Source organism: Podarcis filfolensis (assembly GCF_964270895.1).
Source record: "Podarcis filfolensis genome assembly, chromosome: 1".
NCBI classification, from domain to species: domain Eukaryota; kingdom Metazoa; phylum Chordata; class Lepidosauria; order Squamata; family Lacertidae; genus Podarcis; species Podarcis filfolensis.
In genome coordinates, this window is record NC_139604.1 from 77,252,370 (window position 1) to 77,268,838 (window position 16,469).

At 41.1% G+C, this 16,469-nt stretch overlaps 1 protein-coding gene across 19 annotated transcripts in view; it reads right to left on the reverse strand.

Annotated features, from left to right (window-relative positions):
• NAV2 (neuron navigator 2) overlaps window positions 1-16,469 on the reverse strand; it is a 523,517-nt gene that overhangs the window by 41,684 nt on the left and 465,364 nt on the right. For 10 of the 19 annotated variants that reach the window (XM_083593842.1, XM_083593844.1, XM_083593827.1 and 7 more), the window contains 6 exons: window positions 13,024-13,315; window positions 10,645-11,347; window positions 9,374-9,838; window positions 7,152-7,217; window positions 5,671-5,715; window positions 3,138-3,298 (listed from right to left, as the gene is read on the reverse strand). In XM_083593842.1, the coding sequence (XP_083449968.1) occupies window positions 3,138-3,298; window positions 5,671-5,715; window positions 7,152-7,217; window positions 9,374-9,838; window positions 10,645-11,347; window positions 13,024-13,315 (1,732 nt within the window). The remainder of the gene's footprint in view (window positions 1-3,137; window positions 3,299-5,670; window positions 5,716-7,151; window positions 7,218-9,373; window positions 9,839-10,644; window positions 11,348-13,023; window positions 13,316-16,469) is intronic. The other 9 variants (XM_083593840.1, XM_083593841.1, XM_083593830.1 and 6 more) reach the window with 2 other exon arrangements.

A 16,469-nucleotide genomic window follows, 5' to 3' on the forward strand; every position in this document is an offset into this window, starting at 1 on the left:
CTGTCTGTGAACAAATGCTAGCTCCCTCGGCCTGAAACGAGATGACTGCTGCACCCCATAGTTGCCTTTGACTGAACTTAACCATCCAGGGGTCCTTTACCTTTTACCTTACTAATGACATATGTGGGTCTTGTTTGAGCAAGGTGTTTTGCTTGGAGCTGTCCATGGTACTGCTGTCCCTACACATTCTGACTGATTAATAGTTGCCATCCCTTTTACTTCCTAACACCATGTCTGTTTCCTACCACCCACTGAAACCCTATTCTACCTACAGCTGCACACTCTGTCTTGGAGCTAATCCAGATCAGTGAAAATACTGGTGAAAGCATAATACTAATTATGGTTAGCTCCAAAAACTGTAAAGAAGGGAATTTTACATGCAAGAGCAGGGCAGAGAAAAGAGTGCAAGTCCATGGGGCACTCAAGTACAGTTAGAAGACTGGATGGCATTATACCTACACTGGTCTTCATTGGTAAGCTACATCAAACAAATGTCTCCTCATAATATATCAATTCTGTAATCATCAGTGGAATAATTTTCTATCAGACAAAATCCATCACCCAAAGTAACAAAAATGATGATTTGTACAGAGAATGAGTGCTGCTTGTTATTCATTCTAGTTCCAAGAATTAAAGCTCCACTTCCCATTTCATATAGAGTTAGCATTAGCTTAGAATAAAATGGACTCAAGTTTTCCCATCATACTAGCAAAGCTGATGGGATGAGAGAAACAAAAAGCAATCCCTGCAAAAGGCATGAATCCCAAGTTGTTCACTGCAGGTGTGGTCTGGCTTATTTCTTCTATCCTTTCAAGAAAGCACAAGTTCTAAGCAAGCAGTAAAAGCTGCAGGAACAGGCAATATAGGCTTGCATCTCTTACAACATGTGTTTTAATCAGATTTTATTGCAGTGTCTTGGCATTTTATTGTATGTCATTACTGTTGGTAGGCACTGGTTGATGGAAAGGTGGGGTACAAATTTAACAAAGAAATAAATTATATGGTAAATATATAATCTTAATCAAGAACTTTGACACTTTATTAACAGGATTCCTTGAAATACACTTTTTTAAAAAGCTCCTTGAAGATGGAACTACTTCAATGCAGAAATCAGTAAAATTACAAGGATAGGCCACAGGTTTCTGCAAGTCACAAAGCAATGCCCCACGGGTATACACTTAGCTTTTTCATATATAGTCATTCTTGTAAACTGGTGAATGTATTTAAACATAACAGTCAAACAAGAGCAAAGTACTCCAGGGTTTGTTTTTAGGGAGATATCAAAAATGGAAATGTACAATATTTCATAATTAGTATCTGGAATTAAGACGGGTATATATGTATGGAATTTTCCTTCTTGAGGTAAGGCATTTACAGGACTGGGTTCCCAGGATGAAGACTGTGTTAATATAGCTGGAGTTCAGGCTATAATCCAAGTGAGCTTTAAAGGACAGGAAGAGTATGGGGTTTGAGAATCCTGAATGCGAATGATATGGCTGTTAAGCCACACACTGATAGGGGAGGTTCCTTACTGGTTTGTCAAATAACACTTTTTTAATATTCAAGTTCATAAGTTTACTGTTCTAACCAAATGTCATGACAAACTTATAGAAATAGTGCTAATACAATAATACAGAACATACATCCACAAAATAAGCCAACTTCCATGATGAAAGACAGGGAAGATGTCATAGACACCAACAACCTCAAATCTAGATGGCAAATTTCAGATTATACCTCCAAATGTCCAAAACAACTTATAGCAATTTTTTTCTTTTTCTTTTTCTTTTTTTTCGTAGCCACTGCATAGAGGGCCATTCAAGATTACTTATTTTGAAAGAAACCTTCAGGTTTTGTTCTAAGATTAGCTATAATGCTCCTTTTTATAACGCTGCACTTCAATTGTTACTTATTGTGGCAGATCATAAAAAATCTTAATAAACTGTTGAATATTAAGTATCTATATATGCATTAAATAACCTCTATTTTTTATATCAGCAGCAATGCCATACACATCCTTAGGGGAAAAATGCCTAATTTAACTACCCTTCCTACTTTTCTTCTCCTGGAATTTCCTGACAACTGGTTTTGTACTTCACTCTTTTTTTAGTGATTTACTTGGCAACCTTGGCAGCAAATTTTCTTAGCATCTCAGTTATTTGGTCCCTGGACCAAACAACACTGTTGTAACATGACTACACAAACAGGGCAGTAGTATCTTTTGCTAGCATTAGATGTCATCAGGCAAGAGCAATTAATGCCATATATGGAGTACCATCAGTGTGAAGATCTCCTTGGTCGTGGACCATGGATAAATTGCAATTAAATGTGATTAGGATTGTTGTGTAGCAGAATCCTCTGCTCGCAGAAGAGAAGGGCATGAACTGAATATCACCCACAAGAGATGGCAACTACTTCCCTTCCCAAGCTCTGAAGCTGGAATGGCCATTGCCATTCAGGCCCTTTCCGCCATGTTTGGTTAAATTATAGTCTCTGTGTTTGAGATGATAGTACTCCAGCGCCTACTTTTGCCTCTTGCCTTACTGACCACCATTGTGTGGCCCTCAGATGGCTGTCCAGAAGGAACTCTGGCCCTTGTTCCCCATCCCTGGGAAACATCCCATGCTAATATACCCTTAAGGACATGACAAAACTGCCTATTTTCCCCCTGGCACTCTCCTCTCTCAGATTGCTAGGCCAGTTACTGCTGGCCTTCCTAAGGCCTCCTTTGCAGATACATCTGTCCTGGGTCTTAAAATCTTTGTGTTTGGCTTCTCCTATGCCTATCTCTCTGTACTTGCCTATGGACTCCCTAGCTTGACCTTTTCCCTCTGATTATGGTATACCACATAATGTAGCCTGCCATATTGAAAGGCCTAGAGAGTTGCTAAGCATTCCATTCTGGGCGATGAAATGATATATAAAACATTACAATGATGTGGAGGAGGGGAACGACTGAATTTAAATAAAATTATTTTTAGAAAATATTTGATTCCGAGTACTATCACCGTACAGTTGTGCAGGCAGAGATCCCACTTTCGTTTGTGGTAGGAAAAAAATCAATGCACTATCTGTTACTTTGCAAAGGTAAGCATGCTAAACATGTTCCAATTATGAAAAGCAAATAGTTCACTCACCCAGTTGGGAGAAGTTAAATCTAGTTCCAGAAGGTGATGTGATGCTGGAACCAGAGGAAAATGGAGAACTGACAACTGTATCCTGAAGTCCTCCTGCAGAGTGTGAACGCAGCCATTCTTTTGCTTCTTCTTGACTGCGAAGTTGTGATGAAGGAGTATACCTGTGCAGACAAAATAAGCTTTAGCATTTGCTCAAAAAATGTTTCGTTTACCGAAAATCCATAAGCACGTGGACAGGAAAACAGGCAGCGAGCCTGAAAGAAGTCTCCTGCCTACCAGAGGCCTTTTCTTTTCTTTTCTACACTGGATTGTGCCAGTAGAAGGAAGTTAAATGGGGTGGGTGGGGGAGACTTTGGGAGTCTTAAAAATGGCTTTTCTTATATTCAAGCCATGTAAATGATCAGAATTTCACTTCCAAGACAAAATGTTTTAATTTTATTTTACAAATGTTGGCTGAGTATCCAATCTCATGTGAAATGCTACTTTTCAGCACAGGACAAACATGTTGTTGGAAAGGTGGGTGAAGGATCTGTAGAAAGAGGACATAGTGAAGCAAAATGAGATGCATATAAGAATCCATGAAAAGAAATAGTGTGAATTGAGAGGAAGCTTTCACATGGCTAGAGATTAACAAAGCAATCGTTTTCTGGGGCCGTTTTGTAAATAGGCACTTACATAAGGTGCACATAAAAGTACAAACTGTCTCCAGACAACTGGGCAAAGATGTTAGCTCTTCCCTGCTTTTCAGGCTGCTGGTTAGAGTATAGGATAGGGTTGCCATACATCCAGAATTTCCCAGACATAGCTAGAATACGGCAGTCAGAAGCAATGTCTAGGCAGAAATCACTGAAATGTCCGGATGTATGGCAACCCATGTTGGAGGTCTAGATGATGGCAAAGATTTTAAGATTTTGCAAAAAAAAAAAAAAAAAAAAGCAAGCTGAACAGCTTTTTTTGTGTCCGGATTTTCACTTTTTGAAATATGCCAACCCTAGTATAGGACCAGGAACGGAAAGACTAGACTAAAATTCCCACTTAATCATGAGAGTCAGTGGTGAGCCACAGCCATTATTGCTCAGCCTAGCTAACCTCACATGATAGTTGTATAGGCAATGTGGGGCTTGAGTGAGGGTGGCGGGGTAACAACCTCCCCATTCAGGGAGAATAGGATATAAAGCTAATAAATTTTAAAACACACAACAGAGGTCTACTGGTATTTGTAAGACTGGGATTACTGGTCCTTACAAAACAAAAAGGAACAAAAAACAAAAAAATGGGGAGGAGGAACCCAGGTAAAGCCCATTTATATGCAAATATAAATTTTGTGCATGGCAGGTTCTGGATCACAGTGATCATCACATCCTCAGTTATTTTTTAGTCTTTGAAGTAAATGAGAATGCACAACTTTTAAGAGGGTACTGGCAACACCACTGTCTTCCTGCCATCAGCCTTGAATTTTGAGTATTGGTTTCAGATACTGAAGATAAAAGTCATTCATGTGTATAGATCTTTCAGGGATTGGAGCCATAAACAGGCACACAAAGTTTAGCACAATATGCTAAAGAACAAAAGTGTAAATACCTACCTCTTTGACATTCAAATACTTTAAACTTAAAAGATGTCATTCATTATTTAGCTGGAGACATTTGACAGGCACAGAAAACAATTCAGACCGACCAATCTCTCCCCACCCTCACCCCACAAATTAGCAAAATGCTTTTAGCACCTAGCTCAGTGTGACAATCAAAGCTGCTGCAAAGAACAATGTCTTTGTAGTGCAAACTAAATTGCAGCTCTAATGTAAAGCCATCATTTCTGTTATCTAAAAAAGTATTTATAATACAGTCTGAAATTGAACTGTTTTGCCAGATACTTTCCACTGAGTGAGTTCAGCGCTTTCATTTTGTTGTATTCAAGTTAATGAACCTAGCAAACCTAGTAAACATGTTTAAAGTCTACTTTCTTTACAAAAGAAACATATTCTTCTGTGTAATTTGTCTTAATGTCAAATCATATGTATTATATGTTTTGGAAGCAGACATTTATGGAGCACCTGATTGGTTTGATACTTTTTTGTATTTAAAGTACTAGTATAGCTCCAACTGTTGTATTGTAAAATGTGCATTTTTAATGACCTCTAAATTCCTCTTGATCTGCATTTCAGAAGTTACACTGTGAGAATAACTTCAACTAGTTACTACTTTGGTCGTAAAAGCTGCAAATTATTGCTTGCAAATCAAGCTCAGTGATGGTTCGTGAGATGCGCTTTTCGAAGAGCCAGCCAGCTACTGTTGCAGTCCCTGCTCAAGCTGAGACAGTTATCAGATGGAAAGAAGCATGTAAGGTAAAGGAAAGGGGGCAATGACCTGCTTCAAAGAGGCTGAGGGAGGAAGGAGGAAGAGATTGCAGCCAGGCACTGCAAAAGCTGAGACCACCACCACCACCAGCACTACTGACGGCCACAAGAGACACACAAAGCAAAGCTCCAAAAACCACATGGAAAACTGCTTATGCTATGTGGAAACACCAATACCTGAGTCCTTTCTTAGGCAAAGTGTTCCTATCAAGATGAGGGTCGCTGTAGAAAAGTTAAAAGAAAAGAACTTCAGAAGAAAAGAACGAAAGAGGAGGATTAAAGATCAGCTTGAAAGAGAGGAGAATTCACTATTAAAACAGCTGCACCATGGTACTGGAAAAGATAACGAGAGCCCCTGCCAAGCCGACATGCAAAAAACCTTCTTACCACGTGTGGGTTGTGTTATATACAGAACATGCACAAGGGACCATGCAAAATGAAGACTTTGGACCCTCAAACCACTAAACTGCGTGTAAGCAGCATTTTACTTTTATGTGACTTTTCATGGTGATTTGAAGATAGGGATCACACAGTGACCTTCCTGTTTCTCTTCCACAAATGTGGCTGGAAGAAGCTAGCTTTTAATATGAAGTGTGTATGCCTCAGATGAATGCATTTAGGACACAGATGGCCACAATCTTTTTTTCTATCTCTATCTCTAACAAATGCACACCACTGAAAATGGTGACTAGGCAAATGACCAACCAACAGGGATCTGGGTTTCTACTTTCAGGAGACCAGGGTACTACTGTGGTCCAGATCACATGTGATTGTTCCTGTCATCCTATACACAGTAGGAATGGCTACTGTTATAAATTCTCACAAGGGCCACCAATAGCAACAAATACATTTGCTTTAAATAAGGTGTGACAGGTGTGTGTTGATAATGCCATTGTATGAGTCATTTAAAAAGCAGTTGCAACAAATGCTCTTAAAATATACTGCTTTAAACAAACTAATAATAATAATCTTGGATTCTCCAATCTCAAGACTTTCAATCTAGCTGAAAAGGTTTCCCCACCTACTGAAATCTGAAATGGTACCCGTGCAGGAGACATAGAAGCGTTAGAATTAATTCTCTATCAGTTACTGGTGTCAGATGAACAAAGCACAGATGACAGCAACAGCACTTCTGACTGAATGCTTCCTTGCATTCATTTTTACAAGGACACACACACACACACACACCCCTACGATCCTCCCTCTCCCACCCCACAAGCTAAAATGGGTGAGCAACTTGTAACAGGAAATATATTTCAGCCACGCTGGAAGGGTGGGGGATAGAGGGATCAAGACAAAAAGGTGATACGGCCTGAAACGTGAGGGAAAGCAGCATGCCACCAGAATGCCGAAATGCTAGTGAGAGTTTACGCTGGCACATAAAATTATGGAACTTTAAAGAGATGGTTCATTTTGTTCTTGGAAAAACCGCTACTCTCTCCAGCTTTTCCACATGCCTCTCCCCAGAGTAAACTGGGACACAGCGCTGTAAAACGGTCTCTCACTGGCATGTATTTTGAGTGACAGTTTACACATCCCAGTGAAACACACACACTCTTCACTGAGCACAGTCTTGCACAATACACTTTTGGCTTCTCAAGTGTGAAAATGAACCTTCTCGACTGTTTGTGCATTCTACTGCCCTGAGACAGCATTACCTGTCCTGCCTCCTGGGTAAAGTATTTCTGCAGAATTTGGGACTAGCAGCAGGGGAAGAGAGAGGGCTAGAAGAATAAAGTCCAACAAGACAAAAACAAAAACAACAAAAAGAGAGAGGAATATTAGCACAAAAGGAAGAAAGGGAAAGAGTTTTTGTATGTTACGATGCCACAGCAAATTAGAATGTTCTAAGTGGAAAAAAGGTGTACAACAGGGTTAGACAGCTTCAAAATTTCTTTCAACTCCTGTGGTTTTCACTGGAGAAACATTTAACGTCAGTTCCAACTTCTTTGTTTTGTGGTTTCTTATCCATACAGTGGTTGCATGAGAACCATTTTCCATAGGAATGCAAACTGACAAGGATCTTGAACAAATGGGTAAGTTGGCATGCCGTTGCAGATCCATGACCATAAAACGAAGTTAATAGGTGCCATTCCCAAGCCAAAACAATCAGAGGAACTGCTGATACTAGAACCCAACTTTTGCTTTGAGTGGTGAACCAACCATTGAAATGGATCTGGGAAAGATCTAAATACATGGGTCTGCCTATTTCTGGGGTGGATATGGAGGGCAGACAACAAGTGAGAGCATTCTGGTGAAAATGCTTTTATTTAGGACGACAAACCTCCCCAGCTGCCATAGCCCAAGATGGGTAGGAATTGTATCATTCCTACGTTCTGTAGAAGACTCAGCACATCTCTTTTGCAAGAAAAGGTGAATGTAGTAAGATAGCTACAGCAGTAGTAGTATAGCACAAAAAGCTCGTACTATCATCAATTATACCAGAAAAAGAAACATATCCAATTTGTCTTTGTTTAGCTCCTGGTGCCTACCTTCTAACTTGCCCTTACTCATCAGATCAAAATTGTGGTACTAAGTAAGATAAATGAAAATAGCTCACTTTTGCAATCAAAATAAATATAGGGTGACAAAATTAAACTGGATTACTTAAGTCATCATAACTGTGATGGATATGTCCAGAAGGGAACAACAGATACTAAACCTCAGGGCCAAACTACACGTGAGGTTAAGAACATCATTAAACGCATCTTTGCAGCTAATGTGCAGGTTTCTAAAAATACAAATTACACCATATTGATAATTAATGGGAACAGAGTAGATATGAAGAGGGAATTTAAGTCTTTCATCTTCTGCAATCCTAAAGAAAATCTCTCTTCTGAAGTTGGTATTTGCTTTGGGGGGAACCTCCAAGGGCAATAGTGGAATAGTTTCCTCCACATCAAATACCAGCAACACAGGAAGGACTTTTCTCAGGACTGCAGCAGAGGCTTAAATTCCATATTCTGGTCTGTCCTGTTCCAGTTAATTATTTGTTACTTAAACCAGATAATGCAATTTGCATTTATTTTAACGGCACTTTAAATGTCATATGTAGTTTGGCCCCTAGTATTTCAAAGTACTTAACATTCATTATCTCGGTAATTACCAATAGGCCAGTATTACTGTCCACATGTTAAAAAGGGAAGAATGAAGTGGATTGATAATGGCTTGCCTAAGATTATCTAGCAAATTTGTGGCTGAGGTGAGATTTGAACTAAATCCTTCCCAACTCACATCTCTCCCTATGTCTCGGGCACTATGCTTTATGTTGAGTTCTTATGCCTTGATCTATGAAATAATAACCTACACTAATTTATTGGCCCAATATAGCACTGAAAAGTAATGTACTGATGTGATCCTAGCTGAGATCTAAATGGCAGAACAGGATGCACATCGAATGGATGGACACGACAAGGCATGCTGCTCTTTTCAAGTATGGTTTGACAGGAAATAAAGCATGTTTGCCACATTATGTCAAGCCTCTTATTCATGGCTATAGTTCTCACTGGTGAAATCAGACTTGTGATGACCCAGTTCATATATGAGGTGGTTTGTTATTCACCCGTCTGAAAATCTAGGCACTTTTCATCATATATGTTTGGGAGCCCATAGTTAACAGAGATTTTATAAAGGATGACAGGCACAGTGATCGCAGCCATCTGTTGAACTCCCTAGATTAATTCATGCTTGCACAACAACTTCTCCATCAATCCTTATTTACCTCATAGGAATGTCAAACTGAACAAAAATAAGTTATCCTGAACGACACTTGAACTCAGTGGGAATAATTCACAGTGAAACATGTCATGATTAAGATACCGATTACATATACCACAGTATGTATCACAAAGGTCTTCTGGGGGGGGGGGAGGAATCTCACCTCTCTGACAATGTTGTCTTTACACTGTTGGTTCTAACAAAGGGAGTCAGCGAGTCATCTTTAGAAGCTGCAATCAAGCCACTGGACGAGTTGTGGCTCAGGCCGCCTCCACTGCTGAGTGAAATATCTATGGATTCACAACTGGTGTGCAGGCTGCTAACAGATTGGTATCCAATCCCATCCTTGCTAACAGCAGAAGAACTACTGGCATTAGTGCCCCAGGTTAAGCTGTTGGAAGGAGCCGAGTGAGCTGAACTGGGACTAGAAGCCAATGGAGACTGGTTCATGTCTGCATTCTTGCTATAAAGGGGACTACTACCACCACTGCTCAGTATGCCACTGCCAGGAGAATCCAGGTTCCCCTGTTGGTTCATGGTTGCATGTGGGTTGGAGATGACCACTGAATTTTTCATGCTTTCTGCAGTTGTGATGGGAGCTTGTTTACTTGGCTTTCCACCAAAAAGTCTGAAGAAGGGAAGAAAAGGAAAGAAAGTCAGGAAACATACTAAGAACCTTTGAGTTTAAACTTTTTTTTTCATATTTTACTTGGCTCAAACACATTTGGGAGAAATCCTTATTTGTCAAATTAACAGGATACATTAGAGATTATTTCGTTCTGATCTATACTGTGTGTAGATGGACATCCACACAGTATAACCTGCATTCAGAATAGGCAAACTGGTGTCAGTGCACCAATGAGTAAGGCATACTAATGCTGACTTGGATCTGAATGAAGTGTGATAGCTTCCCCCTTTCCTCTATGTTCACCTCTGTCTCTAAATGCTGGATCAAATAAGGTCATTCTAGGATTTCCCTCTGCCCATGGGGGGTTTAAGGGGGAGGAAATGGGCACCAAGCACACCTACAAAGTATATGTAATCTTAGCTAGGATCACCAGAATTACTGTTTCTAGCTATGAACAGGTCTGCAATGACGGTGTTTTAGCAAATCTGGCATGCAAAACGTGTATTCTTCTTACAAAAGGAAAGGAAAATTTCATTTTCAGAAGAGGTGATCTTTTGGATTTCATCCAGAATGGCAGTGTAACAGAGGATTTATTGTGGCTAAAGTCGTTCCCAGAGAATATTCAGTGTTTCACTCTGTTTTTACTTTATACACTGCTTTTATGGCTTTATGCCATGAAGCTGTCTATACATCATCATCATCACCATCATTTCTGTTTCAAGAATGTCAAAGTCAGAATATAACCCCCCCCCCAAAACCTTCTGAACTCCTTTCAGGCACTGGTCAATTGAATAAGCTCTACATACCTGCGCAAGGTAGGGGAGGCTACATCTGGGTACTTGACTCCTTGCTGGTGAGCACTCTGGGATGCACTTGAAGCCGGCTGAGATGCTGGGTTCATTTTAACAGAATTACAAGAGATTACACTTTCGTTGTCCGATGAGATCCCTTTCTCTTTATCTGTTTGGTTGACTAAACCTGGCAGAGAGCTCCCAAGGGCAACTTTGGCTGGCTCTCTCATTTTAGGAACAGGCAAGCCTGCTGACTTGCTACTTATGTTGGAATCTATGCTGCTGGTGCTAGATCTATTGCCAGCTCCGCTTCTGCTGCTGGATTTGCTGGGCCTGGGTAAACTCCGGTACTGAAGATTGCTTCGAGTACTAATGGCTAAGTAACCATCGTCCTGATTCTGCGAGCCATCAACACTAGTCTTCCGACCAGTAGACCTTCCCATAAGTCCAGATGACTTGGGGATTTTGCCCAGAGTAGCTGATCTACTAGTGATAGTTGCCCCACTAGCTGTTATTATGGTCATGCCTACAGCTGACCCACTCTGTTTTTTAAATCCAAATGCATTTGTGTTAGCAGCTGCTGTTCTAGAGTTATTTGCAGAAGGTTTCTTTGATTCATCACCACTGCTCCGTCCTGCATCTGATGGGGAACGTTTAATGTGTCCGGATTTGGGAGAAATTCTACCCTTTTCCGATACCTTGGCATCATCAGTTTTTCCTAGAAAAAATGGAAAGCAAGTTCAAATATTGCATGGTACCAAACGCTGTGCACATTAGTATAAAGAAGTGATGAAAAAGCTTAAAACATGAAACACATGAGTATGTGGAAGCATTCTAACTTTGTTTAATTTCTAGAAATCAATAGCACTATGCACAGGAATGACAGGATAATATAACTGCTGTGTTTAAAAGTGAAATTTGAGCATGTGGGTCCAATGATTCAAATCAAGTGAGCATGGTATCCTTATGGTAGATGTGGCAAAACTTTGGCTCTCAGGTGTTGCTGAACTACAACTCCCATTGGCCCCAGCAAGTACAGCCAATGGCCAGAGACGAAAGGAACGGTAGTCCAAAGGTTCCCCACACTTACCCAAGGGCAGTGCTATTTTTCTAGAAAATGAGGTGCCGGAACTAACCATGAATACCTCCACCTGAGAGGTGTCAAAACTGAGTATCACTGAGTTCCAGGTGAAAAAAAGCCCTGCCCTAGGGTATGAAAAATTGGGGCAACTGGAGGTGGTTGTGCAAGAATGAGGCAAGGCAGTGCATCAACCACAGTGGTCCCCTCCAGCCACACCCCTCCTCTCCTCACCCCCATCTCTTAGTTTAAAGTTGTTCTGTCCATACAAACATGCCAGCAGCCCTGGTACTCTCACTCTCCCTTGCTCTGAAGAGGGGGTGCATCCTAAGTGCAAGGCATTGTGGGTGATCTGGGCCACAGAGGGCCTGTGCTGCTACTGTTTCACAGTAGTAGTTTTGCACTTACTTTAGAACAGGGGTTGGCAAACTACGGCCCATGGGCCAGACACAGCCCATGGGGGTCGTTAAACGGCCCCTGGCCCTTGCCGCCTGCTTGGTCAGTCCCCGCGTGGAGCTAAACCAGCACGGTGCACCGGTTTAGCTCTGCACGGGGCTGACTTCCAGGATGCAGCCACGGCTTCCTATTGGCCGCAGGAAGCTTCTGCAGCCAATAAGAAGCCGCAGACGCCATCTCCTCCCTTGCCATGGCTCCGAAAACCCGCGGGGAAAGAGCAGCGGGCGGGCATGCATGTACACAGGTGCATACACTCCCATGCGCGGGCGATCCGGCCCACTGGTGGAAAAGTTTGCAGACCCCTGATTTAGAACCTCAAAATTACTTTTAAATTAAGAGTACCTATACACCAGGCTAAAGGTGCCTACACACTCAGTTTCTCCTGTTATATTTCATTTGCAATGGGATGCAGTGTTAAGAAACGTGCAGGGACAATTAGTTATCACAGCTGGATATGATGATTGCAAGGCGATAGGTTGCATATGCAACTTACGACACGTTTTCTAATTAAGTAGATTGTGATTTTAAAAAATAACTAGCTGGTATTAACTAAGCTTTCAAAAGTGCCTTCAGATTTATTTACACTTTCAAAAAAATATGAGTTCTATTGCTAAGCACATACATCATCCATTCAAGAGGAAAATTTCACCCCAGTTACAAGACACTATTGAGTCGACATCATTGTTGGCAGGACCTTTTCAGTTTGGCACTGGTACACAAGGGCAGAGATTTATTGCACAGTTCTCCATCAAAGACAAGCATAGATCAAAATGCAGTTGAAATCCTGACAGAGGAAATTTTCTTCTAACTGCACAAATTCTTGGCCTGCATTGTTTGTCTGTTGGTTGTGCATTCCTCACCTGTTCCAGGTGTCTTCAAAGTTCCTGAGGTGGCTGCCGTTTTTGTCCTCGGCGTGGTAATGCCAACCTGAGCTGACATGCCCCGTCTCCAGGAACCCGTCTGCGAAATGACTGTGTTCTTCCTCCCCGAATTGCTTTTATCAGATTCATCAGACACATCAGAGGGATTCCTTCTCCATTTAGACCCAGGCTCCATCTTCACACCACTGTCTGAGCCACCATCGGATTTCTTGATTTCGTCGCCAGACCACAAGGAATTCCGCTCCACTTGGGAATGCTTTTCAGCATCAGTCTGAAGAGAAAAAATCATAAACTTGTAAACTTTTTCTTCCCCCAGCATGAAAAATTTAACCCTTGAAAACTTCACTAATTATTTAAAGACCTCACTAAGGACTTTTTACTTAGCTATTTTTGTCTCCTTTACAATATTTTTTTTTAAATCAATTCTAAATACAAACAATAATTAAGCTAAATCACATTTTCTGTAAATTCATTTCTAATGCATTTAAGCAAAAAAGTCACTAAATAAAGGACATAAAAATAAGATTTATAAAGGTGAGAAATCAACTGATTCATCCTGAGCTTCCTCACAATATCTTTTACTGCAAGACAGGAACCCACTTCAAATCTGTGTTGTGAGCTTCTTCCTTTGTTCTGCTTTCCTATCGCCTTACTGGCAATGTGATCTGTGGAGTATGAAGAGGCAGCTTTTCGCAAGACTGAAATGTGTGCTTCCTGCACACCCACAGCCTCACTCTAACTTTATCATCAACTGAGGTGAGAAATTTTCAGAAGTGGCAATGCTTCACATCTGATGACTAAATTTAAATTTGTGATTACCTAGAATTTCCCAAAAGCCTGGTTTATTTATTCCTCACAATTAATTCTCTCCCCTTTTCCTCCAAACATATGCTACAAGCTAGGACCCTTCAAGTACAATATTATTATTTTTTCTTCGTATGATGACCAAGGGAAGGGACTCTTTTCTGGGATGTATTCTTTATCTGCACTCTTTTGTTTCACTTGCACTGGCTTCACCGGCTTCACCATCCATCCGAAATGATTTGCAATTCAAATCCCACACATGGAGAATGACATCCACAAATGCCAAAATAGCTGAAAAAGCTGTGAACCTGCTACACATATGGGAACCCAAAATTGCAGGCGCTGGGAGAATCTGTGTCTTTGGGCACTCTATTTATTCCTTATCTTGCTGGGTGGGTCCTTTTATTTCCTGCCCTGTTTACATAAATAAAGCATTTCAAAATGCAAAATAGGCAACATTTTTCTTCAGACATGAGGCATGATCTTACAAACTAAAGGTGACCTGGGCTCATGTTTCATGGGTGGGGGAGCATTTTCTGCCATTTTCAGATGTGGAAGGAGAGCAACTGCCATATTTTTAGAGGGGTGAAATGACAGAGGCTTCTTTATTTTCCTTTTTTGAATAAAACATTAAAAAAAATAATTCTGCCACAACAGCTACACTCCTCCAAATAGCCTGTGAGGAGCATCCCTGCAATGTATCACCTGAAAACATGACATTGTGGCGTATAAGTGTTCTGAGTGCACTGGTGAGGGGAAATATACAAGGTGACCCTCTTTTGCCCAATGAACAGCAGCCATTTCCATTCAAGGAAGAGAAGCTGCACTCACAGAAGGACTCGTTCAGTTGAGTGCAATTCTTGAATATACAGTGGTACCTCGGGTTACATACGCTTCAGGTTACAGACTCCACTAACCCAGAAATAGTACCTCAGGTTAAGAACTTTGCTTCAGGATGAGAACAGAAATCATGCTCCAGCGGTGCAGCGGCAGCAGGAGGCCCCATTAGCTAAAGTGGTGCTTCAGGTTAAGAACAGTTTCAGGTTAAGAACTGACCTCCGGAACAAATTAAGTACTTAACCCAAGGTACCACTGTATAATGAAAATGCTAGATGCAACCCACAGTCCCACTGATGCTAAGCCTCACAGTGTAATCATACAAATTCGGCAAACTGAGTGAAGGTGCACATGCTCTGAGGTGAGCCGAGAGGCTTCCCTCCAGAAACATAGCTTACTTCCGCAACCCTTACTCCGTTGGACTGGTTTTTATTCTGCAGGTCTTCAAACTGTTGTATTTTAATAAACATGACCTTGCCCTGACATGCTGTGGCTTGTTTCCTCTTTTGGGGTGTGGGGACAATGGTGCTTCTGCCTTTAGCAGGCATGGGTTTGGCCCACCCACCCCTCACCTAGGAAGAGATGTGATTTGTTTTCTCCTGGGGTTAAGGGTTGCTAGCTCACCTGGGCTGGAATGCTCAGTTAGGAAGGGCAAGACTGACTGGATTCATCAATGTCATTCTTCCCCCTGCTCATCCTTAAATAATTAATTAACCTTTATATACCACTTAAGGAGCTCAAGGTGCTGTACATGGTTCCCCTTCTTCCCTTTTCATCTTCACAAAAATCCCTGTGAGGTATGTTAAGCTGAGAGGCAGTGGCTGGTCCAGTGAGCTTCACGGCTGAGTGAGGATTCGAACCCTGGTCTCCCGGGACATAGTTCAATGCTCTAACCATTACACCACACTAGCTCTCCTTTATCTTCATGGTGCGTGGCCTCCTGCCCTCTTCTTCACAGCCTGGGCTTGTGCTAGCTGCTTTTCTCAAGGAACTGCATAGGAATTTTGTGGGGAGCCCCTGATTGGCATCTGGGACTCCTCTTCTTATTGTTACACTTCCTCAACTTGCCGTGTCTCGATTCTTCTAGGGTGTGGGGCAACTAGGCACCACCAATTTAAAACACTCATGAAAACTCTTGATGCACAACTAGAGGCAAAACTCTTTAACGCAGCCACAGCTATGCACTTCATGGCAAGAGAACAAAGAGTAACACTTCATGGCAACTGCACTGTTATATTAAAAACTGCTATTAAAATATTTTCACGTTTCAATTAAAAGAAAAGAAAAGAAGGAAGTGAAATAATAGCTGCACAGAAATATTTACGAAACAGCAACGGTTAGAAAGCATGGACAAATTGCCTTTGACTTGTGAAAACCCCTAAATTATTGCATTCTTCAAAGAAGTTTTAGATGTAATCAGGTTGTATCCACTTTGGAAAGCAAAAGAGAATGCAAATTCTTACAGCTTATCTTGGGGACAGAAAACTTCCAAATTGCATACTGATGCAAAATTCTTTACTGTTTTTGGATCTGTTGGCTAGGAACACTGGAAGCTCCTAGAATGCCACCTACAGACATTAAATATAAATTTCTTGTGAAAAGCTGCCAAAAGACTGGATAGCTAGTAACAACATGCAACCTTGGAAAATAATAGTGCATTTCATTAAATAGACACGTTTACATTTCCGCTGAGAGTGTAATCATCTTTACACTTTTATTTGAACTAAATTAAAAATCTATTCCTTAATTAATTGTAGATTATACAGTTTCAGTGTCAAAGAAAG